The sequence below is a fragment of the Phodopus roborovskii genome, unplaced genomic scaffold (genome assembly GCF_943737965.1).
Source record: "Phodopus roborovskii unplaced genomic scaffold, PHOROB, whole genome shotgun sequence".
In the NCBI taxonomy this organism is placed as follows: domain Eukaryota; kingdom Metazoa; phylum Chordata; class Mammalia; order Rodentia; family Cricetidae; genus Phodopus; species Phodopus roborovskii.
This window is the reverse complement of record NW_026126625.1, coordinates 5,099,877-5,123,550: the sequence shown is the minus strand read 5'-3', so window position 1 is coordinate 5,123,550 and position 23,674 is coordinate 5,099,877. Positions and strand designations below refer to the sequence as shown.

At 47.6% G+C, this 23,674-nt stretch overlaps 2 protein-coding genes across 3 annotated transcripts in view; both read right to left on the bottom strand.

Annotated features, from left to right (window-relative positions):
* Window positions 1-7,141: 7,141 nt before the first annotated feature.
* Abhd2 (abhydrolase domain containing 2, acylglycerol lipase) overlaps window positions 7,142-23,674 on the bottom strand; it is an 85,508-nt gene continuing 68,975 nt past the window's right edge. For both annotated transcript variants that reach the window (XM_051206590.1, XM_051206592.1), the window contains exons 6-11: window positions 20,083-20,266; window positions 17,525-17,617; window positions 13,772-13,882; window positions 11,286-11,355; window positions 10,509-10,593; window positions 7,142-8,835 (exon numbers count right to left, since the gene is read on the bottom strand). In XM_051206590.1, coding sequence (XP_051062547.1) covers window positions 8,639-8,835; window positions 10,509-10,593; window positions 11,286-11,355; window positions 13,772-13,882; window positions 17,525-17,617; window positions 20,083-20,266 — 740 coding nt within the window. In that variant the 3' untranslated portion in view covers window positions 7,142-8,638. The remainder of the gene's footprint in view (window positions 8,836-10,508; window positions 10,594-11,285; window positions 11,356-13,771; window positions 13,883-17,524; window positions 17,618-20,082; window positions 20,267-23,674) is intronic.
* Window positions 16,290-23,674, bottom strand: part of Aen (apoptosis enhancing nuclease) — a 467,932-nt gene continuing 460,547 nt past the window's right edge. The window contains exon 5 of the transcript XR_007835903.1: window positions 16,290-16,303. The gene's annotated coding sequence lies outside the window, so the exon portion shown is untranslated. The remainder of the gene's footprint in view (window positions 16,304-23,674) is intronic.

Below are 23,674 nucleotides of genomic sequence, written 5' to 3'. Positions count from 1 at the left end.
TGTTCCCCCTGCCTCTATGCCCTAAGTACTGCAGACATAACTACAGTGTCTGGTAATGTAGTGCTGGAGACTGAACTTTGTGTGAGCTACATCCCCAACCATGTAGAATTCTGATGTGCTTAGTCTAATGTCCCAGCCAGTCATCGATGTTTCCAAGCTCCATGGTGACTTGGTGGAACTGGCCTTGCAGCAGGCCAGTGCATTCGGATAAGCCTGTTAAGAGTCCAGGGGTCCTGATCCAGTTAGTTTTCTCTGCCAGTTATAGAAGTAAAAGGCTGGAAACTTCATTTCCCAGTCATAAGATAAAGGAGAAAACTGGTGTATGCTTGGTAGAGATGCTGGGTACTTCTAACAAGGAGATTCTGGGTGGCCCAGAGCCATAGGAGAGAGGAGTTTGTATTCTCTGGGAAAGGCTACTGCAGTTCAAAGTCAATTGCCTGTAATGTCTTTTTAAAAATGTTTATTTTTGAAATAGCATCTCACTATGTAACCCCGGCTAGACTGAAAATTGTTATGTAAGGCATGCTGGCCTTGAGACTACAGAATTAAACAGAATTAAAGGTGTGTGTCAACATGCCTGCCTGCCTGCAATGTATTCCATAAAAGTGGTCACTTCCTGTAAGTTGTCCTAGGGAAACACACACACACATACACACACACACACACACACACACACACACACACACACACACACAGAGAGAGAGAGAGAGAGAGAGAGAGAGAGAGGTGGGGACTACAATATGGAGGGCTATTTAGTTAGACATTGGTCCTCATCATGGGAAATGTTACAGTATAACATGAATACCAGGAAAAATTTTACTTTTAAAATTCTCTCTCCTCTCTTCTCTCTCTGTGCAAACGCAGTAGGCACTCTTCACCACGGAGTCATCTCCCTAGCCCCAGGAACTGAATCTTTAAATTGTGCTGTATTCAGAGAGTGGGAGATCTCACAAGGCAGCACATTAGCATCTTTAAAAACCTGCCTTACATTCATCTCTAGCCAGCAGGCTTTATGGGTGTGGGCTGGAGGGATGAAGACAGTCTTTGCAGAGCTTGACTCTGCCCCTCTGCTAAGGTGTCAGCCACATTTCTGAGGTTTTTGTCTGTGCCTTTCTTGGTACCATCTTCCCTCACTCTGGCTATCTGGGACTTATGTGACATCTTGGAACACAAGTCTAGCTAGTACTTCCTGGTATCAACCTTGCAATTCCCTGGGGGCACCTGGACTATGAGTTCGCAGTTGATGTGGAACAAGGCATTAACAGTTTGTGTTAAGCTATTTGTAACATGCACGTGTGGACTACTTTCTACAGTGTAGAATACAAATGTGTCCTTATACTACAGGATATACAAATGCCACCATCTGTCCTTCCCATCTCCTCTCAATAGGACCACGTCTGAAGGGTCTGTTTGTGAAAGGTATAATGAAAAATACATTCTGTTGGGAATAAGAAGTAGCACTGAGCACAAATGCCAACAGATTTCCCAGAAGAGGTGTGGCAAATGACATGCTGTTGGCATGGGCTCTCCTAACATCCCAGACCCAAAATCTTTCCCATTTTAATTTTGTTTTGTTATTTTAAATGTATGTGTGCACACACATGCAGTATCCATGGAGGCTAAAACATCAGATCTCCTGGAACCAGAGTTACAAATGGTAGCTGCCACATATGTGCTAGGAATTGAACCTGGGTCCTTTGGAAGAGCAGCCAGTGCTCTTAACTGCTGAGCCATCTTTCCAGCCTGGCAGGATTTCCTTTCCCACATTTTTTTTTTTTTTTTTTTTTTTTTTTTTTTGGTGTTGGAGGCTGGACCAGAGCAAATACTCTGTCACCGAATTAAATCCTCAGCCCTGTAGGCAATATTCTTTACAGACTGGTTCTCTTAGGTCAAAATTGAGTGTCTGTTTTATAAGTGACAGTACGGGGTGGGGTGGGGATTCTAAAATGTGATATTTTGCATTCTTGGGTCTTGGTAATCTACATCTTCCAAAGTCAACACTCACCCTGCCTAGCTTGTCAAAGGCTTTGCGTGAATTTGGAAGAAGGAAGGCTCAAGCACAAGGCTCTGGGAGGTGATGCAGTTCTCCTGGCTGAGCCGGTGTGTGGCCCTGAATGCCCTTTGCTCAGGTTAAGACATCCAAAGGAGAAGCAAACATCATCATCAAGTTGGGTGTGGTGCAAGCCTGTGACGGGCACTTGAGAGGCAGAGGCAGGAAGATCAGGAATTTAGGGGCATTCTTATATAGAGAGCGAGACTGAGAGGAGCCCAGGCTGTGTGAGATCCTTCTCAAGGAAACAAAACAAAAGGAACCACTACAAGTACCCAACAACTGCTACAACTACGCTATGACCCCGGCCGGACCTTGACTTAGATGAAACTCACTTGCTCTTTTCAAAGAACATGATTGGAAAAGCACACAAGCAACACCTGACAAGCCCCGTTTCAACCTTGCCCTGCTGCTGTCTACATGGCTCAGTTTAGGAAGTAAATTAAAAAATGTTGCTACCTTACTTATTTCAGATTCTTGGCTTGCTTCCTTGGAGAGGATGGGTTTGTGTGAACTGATCATATCTGGTGTTTGTTTGCAGGGTTGGAAATGGGTATTCTGTACACTGTCACTACGCTTTGTGCTCTGATGCCGACTCAGGAAATACCCTTTGTGTATTTGTGTGTGTGTGTGTGTGTGCGCGCGCGCGCGTGCGCGCACGCGCACGTGCACTCATGTGGACGCTAAAGGTCAACATTGTGTGTCCTCCTCTATTACTTTCTACCTTGGGTCTCTCACTGAACCTGGAGATCTAGTCAGGTAGGGAGACCAGCCAGACAGTAAGCCCCGGGGATCCTCCCATCCCTGCCTCCTAGCTGTATAATTTATAGGCATACACCACCATACCTGACTTGTGTGCTGGGGACCCGAACTCAGGTCCTCATGCTTCCGCAGCAAGCCCTTTGTCCATCGAGTCACCTCGTTGTCCCCAGATGCACTTTTTTTTTTAAATGTAGAAACCCTTCACTAGACAAAGCACGCACAAGCACTCTACATTTTTAAGTCTTTATTTTTTTAAGTAAAGAAATTTCATTGAATCAAAGATAACAAAATTACAGTTTTTGTTTGTAATGATCTTTGTTCACCACCACACAGAATCAAAGTAGAATCAAAAGTAATGTGAGAACATAAAACAATCAAGGACGCCATCGTTTAGTATAATTTCTTAATAAAGGTAAATATCCTCGTGTTTAGAAAAAAGTTGCATTGCTAATTGCAAGTCCTAAACGCCCTGTGCTGGCAGAGTCAAAGGACACAGCAGCTCAGGCAGGGGCTTTCAGAGCACGGACTCCGAGATACAGTATTTCCGGGGCAGCATCTGGAGTTCCGTAAAACCCAGAGAGCAAAGCAAAAATGAACTAGAATCAGGAATGTGAAAGTGACGGTTCTTGAGAATCAATCTGGAAGCAGATCTGCCAAGGTAAGACTGAAGTTGATTGGAGTTTACCTGGGAAAAGGAGGGAGAACTGGCCCCCTCCCCTGCCCCAGTCCTGGGTCACTAAGGCAGCAGCAGTGGGGGGAAGTTGCAAGCTCAGGTCCAGTGAAGATCTGCCTGAGGCTGCAGGAGAGACCCACATCACCTGGAACGGGTGTGGGGATGGAGAGGGGTGTGGGGATGGGGAGGTGACAGGGTGACACGGACTTGTGCTTTAGGAAAACTAAGGATGCCAAAATGAAGACCAAAGTGAGCCTAGTTCCTATAGCCAGGAACTGGGTTTCCTCACGAGAGCAGCCTGGGAGATGGGTTAGCAGTGGTTGGCCCTGGGGGGACCAATGAGCTTGGCAATTTTTTTTAGGTGATGTTGACTGCTCTGTGGATGTGGTCTGGGGGCAGAATACCCACTGAGATGAAGGGTACTTCTGCAGGTGCCAGAAGTGGCCTGTCCCCAGTTACTTGGCTAAAGGGGACCAGAAATTAATGTTACTAACTGACAGGAGTCTAGTAAAAGGCTGAGGACTTTCACAAGACTCAAGGTGTCAGATTTAATCTACCAATTAGAAATTAACTTCAGCTTCTTTATTAGGTATCAGAGAAAGCTCTTAACTACACACATTCTAGGAAGACAGTTGGAAAACATGGAGGATGGACTCTTTCAAAAGGGACAGCTGTCTATGTTCTGGGTGTCTGGGGACGGTTGGCAAGCTGGACTGTGTGGCCTGTCTCTAAGGACCACTACCAGAGGATGCTGGGCTGTAGCAAAGCACCTGGAGGCAGCAGAGACAGGCTGGCAGGGCAGCCTTTGCTCTCGATGCCGTTCTGTTAGCCTGCAGGGGCCTGTTCCTGTGTCCTTAATTGTAAATATAGTTTAGGAAAAACCATCCGAGCTTATGAAGAGGGGAAACTATCCTTTGCTTAGGTACCAGATAGAAGAAACCTGGCCCTCAACTGCATGGTGTCTCAGTGCAAAGCAGGCCCCTGAATGCCGAGCAGCCCCCCTCTGGAAGCATCTGGGTGATCCAAAGTGGCTTTGAGAAGAGTAAGGCAAAGAAGACAGGTGACAGGGGCTGGTCCAGACCATTCCTGTTGTTGGGGGTGAGAAGTAGGGGTGACGTCACGGGAGCCTCCGGGCCACCTGAGGAAATTCTCTGGTTTGACAGTGGCTTTGCCTCAAACTTTCATAGCAGAAGAGTTTGAATTCTGATGCCACAATGCTGTCATACCAGGGGATTTTCTAGAGGCAAGTTAAGGCTTTCTGGGTAAGGAAAACAATTCCAGACGAAACCGTGACAGGATGCTGAAGTGACACAGTGACATGCTTCCTAACAACTTTCCTGTGTCTAAAGGAGGAAAACCAGGAGCTCCTCCAACTCCACACGTTTGTTTTTGCTTTTGTTTTGTTTTTCCCTTTTCTTCTTTTAAATCTGTCACTCTAAGTCAGGATCAAGGCCACGGGAAAAGAAAAGACTCTCACATCTCTAGCACCTGCTTCCGGGGCAAACACAAACAAGAACACATGTACTGTATCCCCGGAGCTGGCAAACTCTCTCTCTCAAGTCAGTCACTTACAAAGAGAGCTCTCATCCGGATGCCAGCCATATAAGCTCAGCTACCCAAAAGGCTCAGCCACTGAGTGAAGCCTGGGTTCAGAATGAGCCTTACAGGAAGGATTCTGCCCTGGCAATCATCCACGCTTTGCCTGGTCACACTGAAGGCCGGAGGTACTGTCTTTATTACCACTGGCCCTCACCAGCCACGGTCACAGCACTGCCCTCAGAATAGCAGGGACACTGTCTTAATGGTGAAGAAGAGAGAGACAGGCCAAAGATGGCTTTGGATTCCATCTAGAGTCCTAACTAGAAAAAGCTGAACGTGCACATTCTTTCTCTCCAAGTCCTCTCAAGATGAGCTGATGGGCCTCAATTCACCTGTTTCTACCTGTAAATACTTAGCAATGACTGAGCAAGTGATCCATACGTGTATGAAACAGTCTTAGAGATGATGAAGGATGAGGTACTAGGTTCAGAAAGGTGCAGCGACTTGCTGATGTCCAACGTGAGTTAGAGCCGGGGGTGGGGGGAGTGGGAGGCGGGGACGACACTAGAAGACAGGCCTCCTGACCCTGGGTATGAAACGCTATGGGGATTAAGGAAGATTTCCCTTTCAGGAACACTTCAGTAGCTTCTAAGGTAACATTAAGATGCCACAGAAATGAAAAGAACATGGACGGCATGACAAACTTTCCCCCTTCATTTGGTTCAGGGAATGGATGATGCAAAGTCATCTCAGGTTTTCAAGTCTGAGAAACTTCCTGCTAACTACACAGTCTTCATTATTTTTTTTTCAAGCTGGGTTATCCTAATTTGACAGAAGACAATGTCTTCCAATTATGCGAGAGGCAGGGGACACAACTAGAGTAATGTGGGTGCATTGGGTTTTAATGTTATTCCTGCCATAGAATATTCAGATCCATCTAATCTATGTCCTTGTTTTTTAGACTATTCAAATGTTCTCTAAAAATTTGGCCTTTGGTTCAAGTAAGTCCTCGATAGCCAGCAGACAATTCACATCATTATCAGAAATGGATGACTTCGGGAAGAAAGCAAGGAATTGAAGAGGAAGGAAAGAGGCTGGCCTCCATAAAGGGCTGTTCCCTCATTCATTAGGCAAGCCAGCACTTCCACATTCATGCCTCTGTGCTCTCATTCAGGGTCAAACAAGAATTTCCTGTCAGACTGCCACGGTCATGGTCTCATTTCCATGTCTGAGAATAAAGAGCTTCAGTTGATTTCATGTGAAGCAAAATGGAACGGCAGTGCCATTCAGAGCCACAGACTAAGGAGGTGTCAGCTGGCACATGTCCCCTCCCCCAGTCCTAGGGGCTAGAGTACCAGTCCCGTGGCAACAAAGGCTGTGCCCCAGCTCTGCCTCTCCTTGGTGGGCCTCCAAGACTGCTGCAAAGATCAGGCTTCCCAGGACAGTCTCCCTAGTCCTCCTAAGTGTGACAATAGGGCTGAGTTTTCTCTGAAGCAGGTGGCACCCAAGCTACTGCTTTGTCAGGACTTGGAAAGAGATGACCTCAGGCAAATGAAGGGAGCCCCTTACTTCTAAGGACAGTGACTCAACTCTATCCCCTTATTGCGTTCTTTAAAAGTCTTCAGGGATAAAGGCAGCAGCAGGAACTATGTGAGTCTTCTAATAGCTGTGGTTGGGTTGGGTGTAGGAAAACTGACAGAGAGGGACTAGCTTCCAAATTGAGGGATGGATGACAAAGTGCCAGCTTGTGCTAGGAGAACATAAAAAAGGAAATGAAAAAGAGAAATGACAACCATTGGGGGGCACAGTGACAGAATTCAGTGAGTGTGAGAAATTATATCGAAGCAAACTGGAGACCCCCAGACACCGCAATCTTCCAAGAGAATGTCCACGTATGATGTTGTGGGAGGACCCAGTGATTGTCAGAAAACAGTTCTTCAATTTACAGACGTTCCTGTCACAGTCTCTTGGGCCAATGCCCACACCCTCTATTCCACCTGCAACCCCGAGGATTGGCATTCAGGTACACAGGTGGCTCCTTAAATATCCATACAGACCTACTACTCTACTTCAGTCTGTCCTGCAGCCAAAGGAGATGAAGCAGAGGAAAAAAAAAATTGTTTTTTTTAAACAGTATCCAGGCAATTCACCCATAGTTTCATTTAATTCCAGATTGCAACTACTGATTTTTCAAAGTGCAGGTTCTTACAGATTCAAGTACCACAAGGGTTCCAGAAGAGTACTTGAACCCTAGAGTGATGTGTCCACTCAAGAAGACACCTTGGAAAGATTTATCCAAACATAACATAGAGGCTATTTAGTTACAAACTGGCTTCAAAAGAACAGCCTCTCCTCTCAGGTGGCAATGCATTCTTTCAAACTCAGATTCAACTTTTGAATTGTTTGGTATCAAAACCCAGAGAGTTAGGCAGACCCTGGGATGAAAATCTAAACTTACAAGCAAGTGATTAAGACTCTGAAATCTCTTTATATTAAATGGGGAAAGGGGAACATTGTAAGTCCTGGCATTTGCATGCTCAGCCTGGGAAGACAGACTCCCAGGCTCCCCCAGAGGGATGTTCTCTCAGACCTCAGTATACTGAGTTTGTCACTGAACTTTAGAACTGGTGGTCATCTCAGCATCTACCTGGTCCAAGTCCCCCGTTTAGTAGGCGAAGAGAGTCCAAAGGGACTTGTGCAGGGTCATAAACCCAGGGAGAAACTGGGTTTCTAGGGCTAAGCCCAAATGCCTTCTCCCTTTTAGGGACACTGCAAAGAGATGACAAAGGCAACCATACATCAGGCCCTGCTGCTTTGGAGGTCCCTGGGAGCAAAGACACTGTGGCTTATGAGTGTCAATTAAACAAGCCACCAAGATGTTTCTAATTTAAAGGCGTTGTAGTATGGTGTTTCCCTCAGTTTGCTGGGTGATGAGAATTCCCTGGGGCACTTGTCAAAAATTAAAATCCCCAGACCCCTTCCCTAACCCACTGAGTCAGCCTCTCCCAGGGGAGGGATCTGGGAGGCTGAATTTTTAGACAAGTGCCCCATGCAACTCTCAGCAGCAGCAAGGTGGGAGGAAGGTGTCTTAGGAAATGGTGAGAAGGAATTGGCTTTAGACTCAGGGCATCTCCATTGTTTTGGAGGCAAAACTGAGGCCCAGGAAGCCCCTGGCTCTCAGGCTCCCAAAGCTGATTCATTTCTTTAGCATTGGTCAGAGGGCACACACAACGGTCACAAAGTGACATACATCCTTCACGGTTCTCAGGGAAAGGCCTTTTGATTGGCAAAGCAAAACTGCAGTTCAGATGCGTTCCTCAGTAGGAAAACTAATGTAACTGGCGTGAAAGCAATCAGATACCGAAACTGGACAGAAGGGTGAGAATCTTGTAGCTTGTCACCATGGCTAACAACGTAATGGAGAAAACCCGTAACTAAGCACAAAAATAGCCTGGAGCTCCCAGGGAGAGCCGCCTACTTGAGACAGATTGCATGATGGGTGGCCCCCACTGATGGTATGAGGTCAGATCCAGGCCACTGAGGGAGAGGGGAGGACCTGAAACAGCCGTGGGTTCCAGAGGAGGGCTGCTGGAGCACACCAGAGTCCAGAGGCCTCATTCTACCTCGGCCTCCACCTGCTCCGAGTCTGAGCACTGGGACTTATTCCTTTCCCATTGGCAAATGGCATTGGCATACTCCACCACGAGCTTATCCATCCATGTCAGTGGCTCAGGGAACAGCACAGAGCCCTCGAAGAAGCCCAGATGGCCCCCGTGCAGAGGCAGCACAAACATGACATTCTCCCGTTTCTCTGTGGGGGGAAGGTAGCAGAATTACAGCATCCTGTTAACTCCAGAGCAAGAGGGCAAAGGTGAGAGCTGGGGAGCCTGGGCATTCCTTGGAGACCCTAAGCAGGCATCCAACCATTGCTCACTGTGCCTTTTCTCAAGTGGGCAGGCAAGTCAGATGGACCTCATGAGTCTGGTGTAGAATGTGCGCTGAAAAGGCTGGGGGCATAGCTCAATAGTAAAACACCGCCATAGTGTATAAAACCCCCCAGAGATCAATCTCCAGCAATGCCAAAAGGGCACCAGCTTCAGAAGCTCTTAGAACTCACACTTAAAGTTCTAGTTCTATAAACCCAAGCTGTGCCGGCCCCCACATGACTAAGTTTCAACATTAGGGGTACAAGAGAGCGAAGCAGGGAGCCAGCGCTGTGCTGGGGACACTCAAGTGCTCCAGCTGATTGGCTGTGCTTCCCAGCTTTGTGTACCTGGACTCCCCAGGGCATCTTACTGATTAGAGAACTCCAGGGGTGGGAAGGCTCAGAGGAGGGGATCACAGCACTAAAGCAAGCAGGTGATGAGAGAAAGGAGAGCACAGGGCATCAACCTTCAGGACAAAGGCCAGCCAGACAGCTTGGCCCATCTTCCAGAGGACATGAATTCCCAGCACCCACATGGCAGCTCACAACTGTCTTTGAATCCCATTCCAGGGCATCCTCACAATGACGTACATGCACACAAAGTAAAAATAAATCTTAAAAAAAAAAAAAAAAAAAAAAAAAAGATGCCCAGGCTCCCAGTGCCAGGCACTAAATGGCTAAATGGCTCCCCTGAGAGTTGAGGGGCTGGGGCTGAACTTCGGCCCGTCTCACTTCCTCCACTCTTCCTTGCTAGTTGCTATTTTGTACTTTTCTGTGGGGCAGCATTAGTCCTGTAAATGTTATTTTCGGGCCAGGAGATAAGTGCTGTTGCACGTGGCTGTGAGTGGGCTGTGGTGTGCTGGGAGTCCGAGGGTGGCTGGGGGTTGACAGGAGATAGCTTCTGTCACAGAACATGCTTTCACACATGCAGCCTTTCTCCTGGGCACGACAGAAGCTCTGGAAGTCCTTCCTCTGCTACCTTATCTACTCTTGCAGGTGTGGTAGTGGGAGTGCAGGGTTAGCTCTTCCTTTAGGCTACCATATTTACAAGAGGAAACATAATCACAGAGAACTGTGATGCCCCAGGGACCTGAAACTGCAATTAGAAGTAACTGGAACCCCAGTCTTTCTTCGTTTCCTCTCTCTGCCTTCCCTGTAGCGCAGACCATGGGATGGATTGAGTCTGCACAGAGTTTCTATGAGCAGCGTTCTCTGCCATTTCAGCTGCTGGAGGGGCTGTCTTCGGAGGAAGCAGAATTTGCTTTGCTTTGCTTTTTAGGGCAAATTTTAGTTCTAAATATCTTTTTCAGCCAGTTTCTCCCATTTAATGGAATGATAGCTCTAGGACGACACTGCTGCAGAACACTCTTGGTGATGGACATCAAGAATGGTCCTGTCTCCTGCACCAGGATGGAAGTCTAGAAGGTTCTACCCAGGGCCCTTTACAACCCAGGACTATCAGTCAATGAGCTGCCCTTCTCCCTAGAGAACAGCAAAAGTGACAAAATTTACAGTGGTGATCTGTTGTGTGGCTGGGAAGACAGTGGGAAGAAACTCACCTGAGAGAGACTTTGGAATGTTTAGAAGGCTTTCGTGCACCAAGGGGTCATCAGCTGCATTCACCAGCATAAGAGGCACGTATATCTGCAGCAAGAAGGAAAACTAGAGTTAACCAGCCCGCTCCCTACCAGACATGCCTTTGAAGCAGAGGGAAATGCTCACAGCTCGGTTTGCTGGGTTGGAGCCTTAGGGGTGCCTCAGCTTCTTGAGTACTGGTTATTGCAGGTGCAGCTACTCTGCCTATTACAGGTTTCAGAAGGCGTGTTCCTTATCACTTTGATACAGAACTCCACCTAATTTATTCTGTGTTTACCAGATCATGGCAGAAATCTGGGAGTTTAGCCCTAAGTAGCATGTTAATAAGATCATATGGCTACAAGAAAGGGTCCAGGGCAGAAAGAAAGCCGGATGGATCTATGAAAAACCACACCAGAAAACAGGTGTTTTTATTATTATACTATCAAAGGATGTCTAAGGATAAGCTAGATGCTGTAGGCAATCCCACAGACTTGAGAAAAGCCTGAGAGTCTGAGTGTGGCTCTGGGATTGACAGCATGGCAGTCACAGCGAGGGTGACTATCTCAATGGAAAGTCTGAGTGATGAACTAGAGTGATGCTGGTCAAACTCTGGCTCTGTTTCCACCAGCGAACTTTGGAAGGGTATTTGTTGCACTGAGGGCAGAGCTGGCCCCTGCAACACTGACTCTGAGACTGGGCTGGGCTATGGTGGCACTGATTTGGGGTGACGCTGACTTTGAGATGGGGCAGCCACTCACCCTGTGCAGGTATCTCATGCAGCTTTCTTCCTCATAATATTCCTTCAGGGAGTTATAGCCATGGAACTTTCTGGAACACAAGCACATAAACACACACACAAAGGTAAAACAACATCTATTATAGAACTGAGCTGATAACTCTCTGGTTTTCACACTAACTCAAGACAATGGCAGAATCTGCACAGGCAGATGGTTCTAGCGATTATACTAAATAAAACAAATATACGTGGCAGAGTTTGGAGTGAAGAGCATGGGCTTAGGATCTGGATTCGAGTCCTGGCTCTGCCCCCTTTCTGGTTGGGTAATCTCAGTTTCCTGGGCCTTGGCTGTCGCACTGTAAAAGTGGATCAAAGGCAGAATCTTCCTTGATGGTGCTGTGAGAATGATAATACCAAAGTGCTTATGTGCACCTTGCCTGGAGAAACCTCACCCAACATTAACTGTTATAATCAGCATTGGCTGCTGCATCTTTCGAGGTGGCATAAACTCGTTTATCACCTTTGAGGAGAAACTCAGGGTCACAGGCATGCATGTGCTAGAACTTCGCTTTCGGCAGGGATACCCTGGAGCTGCTGGAATGAAGTGTGCCAGAGAGTAAGATGTGGCAAGAGCATGTTGAAGTTGCCAGTTCTGTTCAGGCAAGGAGCAGTATCTGTCACTGACCACCTGAGGTTTCACAACTTCAGAGAGGTCTGCCGCTTGCTCAGCTCTGTGCTGAGAGGTTTGGAGAGTTTAGCTGGGGCTCTGACGCTACCCCAAATTCTACCCTGGCCAGAAGACCTCTGAACCTCCCTTTCTTTCCTACCAGGGTGGAGCCTCTAGTCTCTGAAGGTGGACCTTCCGTTTTGATTCAGGTCTCTGAGATGTCCTGCCTCCCCCAGAGCTGTTACAGATCTTTTCCACCTCCAGCCTTCTTAGGTATCTTGGTCAGGAAATGACCCAGAAGGCTCAGGCTAGACCAATAGGGACCCTGGTGGGGAAGGAGGCTGTGTACAGAGATCACACCCAGAATGTGTCAATCTGTCCTCTGTGGTCTTCCCAAAGTATCCCATTCCTCCAGCATTGCTGGTGACCACTCTGAGGACGCTGCCAGAGTGGTTTGATTACAGAAATGCTCCCACCCAATACTACTAATAATGAAGAGCTTTACAAGAATTGAGGGACTTTTTCTTTTGGACCTAAATTAAGAAGATGGATGGGACATTTATATTAAATTAAAATTAAATTACTTTTCTCTCATTAGTTACCACAGTAAGTTATATATTGTAAGAGGGCTGGACATCATTTATTTCTGTGGTAGTTTGAAAGTAATTGGCCCCCACAATCTCATAGGAAATGGCACTATTAGGAGATGTGACTTTGTTGGAATAGGTATGGCCTTGTTGGAGGAAATGTGTCACTGTGGGGCGGGCTTTGAGGTTTCCTATGCTCAGGATATAGCTCAGTGTCTTAGTCAACTTCCTATTGCCTGCAAGATGTGGGACTCTCAGCTACTTCTCTAGCACCACATCTGCGTGCCTGCATGCCACCATGCTCCCTACCATGATGATGATGGACTGAACCTCTGAAACTGTAATGGAGCCACCCCAATTCAATGTTTTCTTTATAAGAGTTGCCAGGGTCATGGTGTCTCTTCACAGCAATAAAAACCCTAACTAAGACAATTTCCATTTTGAAAATATACTAGCAATTCCATAGCTTCTATTTGGTTTGAGCAACCAGCACCTTTAACTTTACCTGGTGTGAAAGGATAAGAGTTTCAGGAAGAAAAAACAGAGCTCTCACAACCTCAGGCCAATGGCCACCTATCCGAGAAGGACCTGCTTGCTTTAGGCTCTGTCTGAAGGTAACAAAGGATTGTGAAATGTGAAAGACAGCAACAAAGGCTGAGACCACCTCTACAAGTGATGTTCTAACTTCAGTTAGGAGGTGCCGGTGCCAGCGAAGGTGAGATCATAGGAGCTACGAGTCCAGGCAAGGAAAGAGCGAATGAGAGAAACGGGTGGGGATTATGTCTTCCACTGTGAAGCATCTTCATCTCATCCCCACACCCAGAAAGTGGTTCCATGTCATGTCTGAAACCTGCGGCTCTTTTGGCCTACCTTTGCTCATCACTTAGCTGTCAAAGTCTGGATGAGCATGCTTACCATGTAGAAAAACTACTCCCCCCACTGCAAAGGCAGAGCTGGGGGCACTGATCTTATCCTGTGTTGAGGCAGGACACACAGTGTGCAAAGGGGGACACACTAGGTGTACTACTAGTGTACTAGGTGAGCACACTTCACTCCCTAGTTCAAGCTGCTGTGGCACATGGGGTGAATGGTCAGTCTCAGCCCATTTCCAAGAGATGAGCATTTTCCTACAATCTCTTATTCTAAGCACTAGACTCTTACTAAAATGAAAAGAAGCCACCGAAGCAAGTGCAGCAAGGCAGTGGTGCTGGGCAGAGCTGACTGGCAGCCTCTGGCCTGGCCTTGGGGACCCACCTCATCACATTGTCATCAATCTGCATCAGGGATGTCGCTGTGTAGAGCCGGCTCAAGTCTGTGTCCTCCAGGCTCTGGGGTTTCTTAACATGGTCTCCAAAAAGAGCTTGTCTAGAACAAGACACACAAGTGAACACAGCAATGTAGAGGAGAAACCGCCACAGCAGTGCCCGCTTTCCTGTCCAGGGGTAGACCAGGAGTGACAGCCGCCATGGGGCCAGAGATATGGCAAATTAGACATGCAGACCTTCAGTTCTTTTTTTTTTTTTTTTTTAATTATGTTTTTTGTTTCCCTGTGTTACTGGGGATTGAACCTATAGTCTTATGCATGCCAGGTAAGCACTCTACTGCAAGCTATAGTCCCAGCTTTTATTTCTTTAATTTGTATTTTCTTTTTAAACACAGGGTCCCTAAGGAGTCTCGTTAGCGCAGTAAGTAGTGCATCAGTCTCATAAAACACAGGGTCCCCTGTAGTCCGGGAGCTAATTTTAAATCCCTTACACAACCAGGAATGACCTTGGACTCCTGAGCCTCCTGCTTTTACCTCCCACATTCGAGGATTACAAGCATGTGCTACCATGCCTGGTTCCTTTGAGTCTTCAGAATATCCAAGAAGATGAGCATGTTTAGGGAAGTAAACATTAAAGTCCTATTTTCCTTTCAGGGTACCAAGACCAACTGATAACCAGGTTTCCAGTTGGCTGGATATTATGCACCTCTAGCATGGGAGGAAGCCCAGAAAGACCCTTTTGGAAGAGTGATGGGCAGCAAGCCAAACACAAGGATTCAGGTTTACACTGACATTGATGCTGCCAGTGGCTGGCAGGCCCTTGTTCCCTTTACAAGCTGTTTGTGTTGCTTAATAAGGAAGTTGACCAGTAACACGGTCAGCATCTGGCTAAACCAACCAGCAGCTCTCCACAGTGTTAGCTGAAAAGCTGTAAACTGTCACCCTTGGTATCCACAGGCAATTAGTTTCAGGATAGTTCTCAGATGCCAGGCAGTGGTGGCACACACCTGTAGTCCTAGCACTTGGGAGGCAGAAGCAGGTGGGTCTCTGTGAGTTCTAGGCCAGCCTGGTCTACAGAATGAGTTCCAGGCCAGCCAGGGATACACAGAGAAACCCTCTCTTGAAAAATAAAACAAAACAACAACAAAAAGAGGGTACTGCTCAGAGATCCAATCCACAGATACTCCAGGACTGATAATTTTGGAGAGTGGTGGTGGTGGAATGGGACAGAGCGGGGTCTCTTTGTGTTACCCAGGCTGTACTCAAACACCTAGGCTTAAGCAATCTTCTGCTTCAACTTTTTGAGTAGCTTGGACAACAAGAACATGTGCCATCATTCCTGGCTTTAGGATGTGCATGTAACTCTGCTGTCCCCTGTATGTTTAGTCATCTGTAAATTACTTGTAATACCTAAGATACTGTGAGTGGAATGGAAATGGTTGCTAGACTTGACTATACTGTTTAGGGAAGAAGTAAGAAATAAGCTTTCGGATGTGAGGGTGATGGGGCTGGCTTGGCTAGTGACCCCCTTGTTCCTCAAAGCTCCCTGTATGTCTCCATGGAGGCTGCAAGATTGGTCAAAGAGGACAACCTTCTCTAAACAGAGAATAGCCTTCAGTCAAGGGCATACATGTAGCTATGCTCCTCTGCTAGAACCTGTAAACAAACTCTCAAGAGGTTAACTTGCACACACTCGGCACAGATAGAACCTTTGCAAGGCTAACTGTGATTTCCATCTGCTGTTGTTTGAACCTGTGCATCAGTGGGGAGATAGAGCAGTAGGTTCCATATAGAGGTCATTTCTATGACGCGAAATGGCCATTTCAGACATGACGGTGAAGGTAGGGATGACAATGGGCAGGGTGAACTTCCCTTCCCAGCCGGCGCTCTCAGTCACGCAGCAGAGGGAGGACTGAGTGTACTTTGAGGGTTGGCGCGACAGTAGGATACAGTCATGCCAGAAATGCAGTGTTCTGGTACCCATTTATAACCTCTCTAAAAGGAGATCAACAGCCTTCCTTAGGACTTACTTTTTCCCAAATAAGGCAGCAGAGGATTGAATTCATAACCTAAAGTTTCCCTCGGAGTTCAGCAAGTTAGCTTTCTATGGTAAACACACTAACATGCCTTCCCAATTTGTTAGCAATTGCACGATGACTTTTTAGCGACACCTTTCGGCAAAACAAATCTTCCCCAGTCCTTCCCCTTCCCTGTCCATTCTAGAGGTGCAGACATAAGGACTTAAACTTGCCATTGGCAACCTAACTTCACCCTGTCTGACTAGAGAGCCTCAGTAAATCCTCAGACCCATATGGACTTCAGCTGGGCTGTACTCCATTCAGTGTCCAGCATGTGACTGACGCTCGCATCACAGGAGTTGAGAGGGACATGGACCAAGAAAAGGACCAAAAGGACTGCTCACTTAGAATGCTTTTTTTCTTGGGGTGATGCCAAGAGTCCCCTTCAAAGTCTGTTTCTTGAATGTTCCTTGGAGTCCCAGGCTCTAGAGCAGTGTTGTGACCCTTTAATATAGTCCCTCATGTTGTGGTGACCCCCAACCATAAAATTATTTTTGTTGCTAGTTCTTGACTGTAATTTTGCCACCGTTGTGATCTGTAAATATCTGTGTTTTCCAATGGTCTTAGGTGATCCCTGTAAAGGTCATTCAACCCACAGGTTGAGAACTACTGCTCTAAGGAAAGTGAAAAGATGCCTGGTATACTCAAGACACAAGACAGACCCAAGGGAAGCTTCAGAAAAGCAGCTTGGTGCAAGAAGGGTAACCTACATGGGCTTTAAGGACGGTGTGGGCCCAGTGGGCAGAAGCGGACAAGGACAGACTGGTGGAGACACAAAGGGACCAGGGGTCCCCACACGCTCCAGTCTAGCTAGAGGGGAAAGGAAGGGCCATGGAGAAGGGAGCGAAGACAACAATGGGAATAATTACAACAAAGCCTGTTGGTGCCCATAAAGGTGGCTGAACCCCATCTTGGCACAAGAACAGAGAAAACTGTCCTCAGCAAGTCTTAAGACCCAAAGGTCAAAGGCGTGGCTACAGTGGGGTGCTTAGCTGTCTTATTCTAAATAACAACAGACCTGAATTTGAGGCGTGGCTACTCCTGATCCTCAAGGCCAGGGAATAAGAAGTTGGAGCTAAGGTGTGTTTACTGAACCCTTAGAATAAGTGAGGAAGAAAAGTCTGTTTGTTCCATATACATGATACCATATTCCCCCTTTTGGTTAAGGTATATAAGAGTGGTGAAAAATAAACTCGTGGCATTTCAGTATTGACTGATTTGTCCTCCTGACCTTTATTCTGTGTCTTTGTCTTTTCTTTATCGTTTAGCCTTTCCTTCATTCACACACCCTCACTCAGGTATGAACATGGGGCCACTCGGCTGGTTCCGACTGCAGCCCCACAAAGACAGCTTCCCACAAAAGCCATCGCTGACATCCCTTGGCCCACTCCTGCTCCCTCCACATTGCTCAAAGAGCCCGAGCCTCGAGCAGGCACATGCTGGTGCGCTGCTCTGAGTCTCCTGCTACGTGGCTGAAGCTGAGGCCTGGCCAAGGTCCAGTCCTGAAGCCCTTTGCAGGAGCATCCTGAGGAGGAAGGCCCCTTAAATGATGACAGCCAGCCTCAGGGCTGCTCTGAATGGTAGAGTGGCATGGGAAGAGCTTCCTTGTGGTATCTTAGTGGGAGTTACCAGGTATCTCCTGCGACAGAAGAGACAGTGGCATACCTGTGGGACAGGATGATCTTCTTCATGTTGTCAGCCATGAGGAAATTGTAGAATCGGCGGCACTGGTCCCACTGCATGAAGGTCTCCTGGGCCCTGGAAGAACCACAGCCAGTGAGAGATGCCATGACTTCTGTGAGGGGCTGTGGGGACAGTGCACGCCTGGCTTGTGCCCATGCCTGGTTATCAGCTTTGGTGTGCAACATCCAGGGAGAAGCTACAAAGCCCTCTGAAGATGACTCTGCAGGAAGCCTCCTGGGCCAGAAAGGCACAGCTGGCTACTGGTAGGCATGCCTGACACCTTCTTGGCCTTCTGGCATCTGCTCAACTGCTTAAATCTTAAATAAATTAGTGGGGAGCATAAAAGGGGTGTGAGATGAAGCTAAAGCTTCAAGTGGAGAATAACATACTTTCCGAGAAGCCACCATCATGTACGGGATCTCCCTGCACCTTGCAGATAGAAACGCAAACAACATCACCACAGACGAGCCACACCATCGCAGGTAGGATACTATGAACTCATGCCTAATGTCCTTCTTCTCAAGCATCCAGCCACAAGCTGTTGCTCCTCTACTTCGTTCCTCCTCTCTTGACCTTCGACTCCTGTTGCTGCTTTCTCTGAGAGTCATGCCATGGTCTCCCAGAGGTCTGGTTTTCTCTTGATCTCATTAATTTCTCCCTTTGCTTTGGTCCTGACTGAGGGGCATTCTGCTTTCTTTAGTTCCTACTAAGATGGACTGCAGAGGTAAGGAGGGGAGGGTAGTCCTGGCCATAATGTTATGTGTCAGCAGTGCAGAGGTTTTTAGGTTTAACCCACGGGTGCTGCCTAGCAAGAGTCCCTGGAGTTCACAGGGATCCAGAGCCAAGGAGGGTGAAGCCAAGGGTGTGGTGCCAATGAGCCACCTTACTTTGCTAACTGTGCTGTTTATCTGCCAACAGCAGGTGGCGCTATTGCGGCAAAAATGCAAGGAGACTTGTTTATTCTAAGATTGGAGAGGACAGCAGTAGGGAGAGGAGAGGGAGGAGGGGAAGAAAAGGACAAATTTGTCACCAGTTTCCTATTTATAAAACCCCAGTGCTCTCTGAACACTAGGTTAGCATTGACAGCAAGTTCCTTGCACTGAGGCTAGGAAGGGACTCTAGTGGAATCTAAGGGCAAAGTTGACAAGGGTGTGGAACATTAGACCAGCTGTCGGCCGAGGCAGGGAAGACCCCTCATCTCCAGGACCCGCTCCCTCAGTATCCTTTTCTTATGCAAGTGACTGCACAGGATGGATTCTGGCTAGCTCTAGTCCTACGTGACCATGAACTGGGAGATGTATGTACACCTTTTGGCCATCTATGGGAAGGCTCCCATGGGATGAGAGGCTAATGTAGTCTGAAATGCCAGAGCTAGAGGTCACCGAACCCAATGACTGCTTAACACAGAATCCTCTATGAAGTGGGTCTAGAAGACGGATTCCTGGGGTTCATCAAATGGACACCTCCAGACATAGGGCTCCACCGCCCTGAACTTATTTCTAACACAGTCCCCTCAAGCGATTCTTTCTGTAAAACCTTACTTACTATTATTGTGTGTGTATGATGATGTATGTAGGTGCACATGCCATGGCACACAGACACATGGAGGTCAGGACAGCTCTGTGGAGTTGATTTTGGCTAGCTCCGGTTTATGTGGGTTTTCGTGATCAAACTTGGGTGGTCAGACCTCCTCAGCAAATGCATGAGCCACCTTGCCAATCACTCCAGTGAGTCTCAATGTGAGACAGCCAGTGACTTATAGACCGGCCTTTGTGGTCCTCATCTAAGCCACCCTCCCTCTTCATTTCCCAGTGGCAGTAGTGATGCTGCTGCTGATTACATTCTGTAGCCAGGCATTGCTCTGAGTACTTCATGCACACAAACGCATTCTCATCCTGTAGGGTGTCTGCTGGCTGAGGTGTATACTTGCTCCCTGGGCCAACTTCCCAGGAGGCCGAGAGGTGAACCACCCTTCAGGTGAGGACACTGCTTAGATGACTTCCACAAGTCCCTTCAGACACCGTATGCGACTCAGGGCTCCTGACAGGCGGAGAGATCCAGGGTCACAAGGCCCAGGGATCAGATACTGTTGTTTCCTGTGTTCTCCCGTTAACCTGTAGTTCTGCCATATTCCTGAAATTCAGACATAATCAGAGACTCCCCAGGGAGGTAGCAGCTATTACAGTGGCTGTGAATTTGGTGACCTAACTATGGGATCTGATCCTAAAATACTGTGATGCATCTCAGGCTTAACAGGCCTGCTAGGACGACTCTGGTGTACGGAATGGAAACAGATCCGGCTGAGTCTAAGTCTACAAGGTGCTCTGATGTCTTGGCTAAGTGCAATAAACAAGTACTATCAACTGAAGGACGCAAGGGAAGGTGTGTGTGTGTGTGTGTGAGTGTGTGTGAGAGTGTGTGTTTGTGTATGTGAGTGTGAGTGTGTGAGTGTATGTGTGTGTGAGTGTGTGTGAGTTTAAGAGAGACAGACAGAAGCAGAGAGAAAGAGGAGAGGAGGGGGAGAGATGTAGATGACTCACCTCAGTGCACTGTACCCCTGGCACACACTGACACAGCACAAGACCTTTTCCTGGTTTGCCTGCGTCTCCCCCAGGTATTTGCACACGATGTTACCACCCAGGCTGAAGCCCACGACAACCAGCTGGGTCTGGGGATACGTCTTCTTGATATAGTTCACCATGGCTCCAAATTCCCATGTGCAGCCTGAGGGGAAAAGGTGAGGTCCCCCAGTCATTTCAGATGCAACAATTACTGAAGAAAATGCAAGCTAGGGAGTTTATAACTGGGTGCCAATACACTGAATGAGACATATATGCATATATGTTAAGAAAGAACAGGTAGGCAGACAGACATTGCTTTTTTAGCTGTGTAAGGGAAGCCCCCTCATATCAGAGAAAACTGGGCATCAGCAGTGTTTATGAGCAGATGGACACAAGTCAGTAGATTTACAATGCTCCTTTAAAGCTGGCCGTGATTTACTAGTTTAGTTGCTCCCGGGCACTCATGATCTTCAGGGTGAGTGTAAGCACCAGTGTTCACGCACAGATATAAACACTGCAAGAGTTAAACCCTTTGGGGGGGATTGATTGGCTTCTTAGCTACAAATTGGGGTGGTATACCCATGTGTACAATGATTCATGGTGCTAAGAACCCACAGGGCATTATTTACAGGATCTTCTTGCTAGCTCTGGGGAGGGAGAGAAGATGAACCCCAGTCCAGAGGGACACCCAGGATGCTCTGTAGGGTTCAGCCAAATGTTCTTGGTGACAGGGATAGCGTGCCAAGGGAGGCCAGCTCATTCAGAAACACTCAAAGGTGCCGTGTGAATGGAGAGGGTGTTTGGGTCAGGCCTGCCCAGGAGGGATGAGCTCAGCTGGTGTCCTCTGGGAAGCTGTCAGAACCAAGCTATGCCGCTATGGCTTTGCTAAGAGAAAGAGGTTGGTGGGTATTTATAGGCAAAGGATTTAGCACGTTCTTCTAAAGGGCTAAGGCCGGAGTGCGGGGAGCCAACTTAAGAGTAAACCTAGCTGAAAAACCACTGGAGGCTAGCAGAAGGACACACTACACACACCCCAGCATGGAAAAATGGATTTACATCGGGGATGGGAGCTGTTGCCCTGCCACTGGCACAGAGGTTTAATACCCCTAAATGGCCCAACAGTATCTTCCAGAATTGACAAGCTATGGGAACAACACTCTTAAGATCTAGAACAACTCCCTTCCATCTGTCTGTGCTGTTTGATACAAACTGGAGTCATTGAGGAAGAGGGAACATTAATTGAGATGATGCCTCCACCAGATTGGGCTGTAGGCAAGTCTGAGGGGCATTTGGGGAGGGGCAGTTAATGATTGATGTGGGAGGGTCCAACCCATTATGGTGGTGCTGGGCAGTTGGCCTTGGGTTGTACAAAAGTCAAGCTGAGTGAGCCGTGAAAAGCAAGCAGGGAAGTAGCAGCCCTTCATGGTCTCTGTGTCAGTTCCTGCGCTCAGGTTCCTGTTTGAGTTCCTGCCTGACTTCCCCCAATGATGGACTATGACCTGGCAGTTAGAAAATGAAACAGACCCTTTCCTTCCCCAAGTTGCTTTGGTCATGGAATTTAATAACAGCAATAGAGACCAAACTAAGGCACATTTACTATTTTCATCTTTCCCTTGCAGGGGTGGGGGGTGGTGTGGTGGTCTCATGAATCCTAGCTGGCCATCAGAATGTCTTGGGGTGGGACCTAATGGGCATGGATGATCTTTGGGGGTCCCCCTGGGTGGTCTATGTGTACCACTAGGTCTGTCTAATAACCATTTCTCTAAAGAAGAAGTCTTTTAGTCTAGGCACTATGACTCCTGTCATCTTAGCACTTGGGAGACTGAGGCAGGTTTGTAGTCTAGCTGGGGCAACATAGAAAGACCTTGTCTCAAAAGACAAAAAATAAAACAAAGCAGGCCTAATGGTACACCTTTGTAACCCAGCACCCTAGGTGCGTGCGTGCGTGCGTGCGTGCGTGCGTGCGTGTGTGTGTGTGTTGAGGCAAGATTGCTTGAAGTAGAGATCAGCCTGGGCTATCTAGTGATTTTCAGGCTAGCCTGGACTGCATAGCAAGACCTTGTCTCATAAAACAAACAACAGCAACCAAGTGACCCGATATATGAGAAAGGATTTTGTTTTTGTTTTTCAAGACAGGGTTTTTCTGTGTGACCCTGGCTGTCCTAGGACTCCCTCTGCAGACATGGCTGGCCTTGACCTCAGATATCTGCCTACCTCTGCCTCCTGAGTGCTGGGATTGAAGGCATACATCAAACTTCCCAGAAAGAACGGGTTTCTTCTTGAAGTATGCTCCTGTTTACTTCTGGTGGTTTTGGTCCAGATTTCCTTCCCTTTCTACATGCAGTAAGAGTCCTGCACAGGTGAGGGCGCTGCACAGCGTTTTAGAAGCATGCACAACTTTTCCTCATTTCCTAAATGCAAGGTTTTCCCAGGAGGCCACTGGGTTCCAGGTCACCATAACCAGGCACTCCCTGAAGATTGTCCCTATCTGACAAACACTTCTTTGCAGGTAATGCTCCTCTGCAAAGAGGGACTCAGAAAACCTGCTTGGAAGCAAATCTCACAGCAAAGGGCTGGGTTGGGCTCAGTGCTAGCCATGCTTGTTTGGCAAGTATGCAGCTCTAGGTTTGAGTCTGAAAGAGAAATAAACATGGCTACAAGAGCTGGCACAGTGAATGGCACAGTGTGGGCCATATGTGGGAACTTGCCCCAAACCTACTAACCCAGGAGCTCCAGAGGCAGGATAACACAGAGCTGCAGGGTTCCAACAGAGTTCCTCCTTCAGAGGTTGTGGGTATTCTGAGTCTACATTTCCAGTGTGATGGCAGATAATGAGACTGTTGGTCCAGGGTTCCACTGGAGAATTACCATCCTAGTGGGTAGGGAAGGAGGATGAAAGCCTCGATTCTGTTCCTTTTGTTTTTAGAAGGCTAGCAGAGAAAGGCTAGCTGTGTTATTCATAGGTAGGAAAATTTAAATTAAAATAACAACTTGCATTATTATTTTTCTGCTGCTGCAATCAGAAAAGATCATGAAGTCTGCCAATATCCAAGACTGGGGAAGTTGCAGGCAACAAGCTTGCAGGTATGTTCACTGTGAAAGAATGCATGGTGGTGGACGGTGGTGCATGGTGGAACAGAGAGACCTTAGAATGTATCATGCAGTCCTGTGGCTGGAGAGACAGCTCACCGATTAAGTGGACTTGCTGCTCTTGCAGAGGACCAGCTTCAGTTCCCACCACTCATTTGTCAGCTCACAGCCACCTGTAACTCCAGTTCCAGGGGATCTAATGTCCCCCTCTGACTTCTGAGCACGAGGCATGCACAAGGTGCACAGATGTTCATGCAGGCAAAACACCCAAACACACTTCAGTGGTCTGAATAAGAAGTGTTCCCCTTAGTCTCAGCATTTGAACACACGGTCCCTGTTGGTGATACTGTTTATAGATGTTTAGGAGGTGTGGCCTTGTCACAGACACACATTTTGAAGGTTTAAAGGCTCATGCTTTGTGCTTGTAGTTCAGGATGTGAGCTTTCAACACCCTGCTCTGGCCACCATCCTGTCTGCTCCC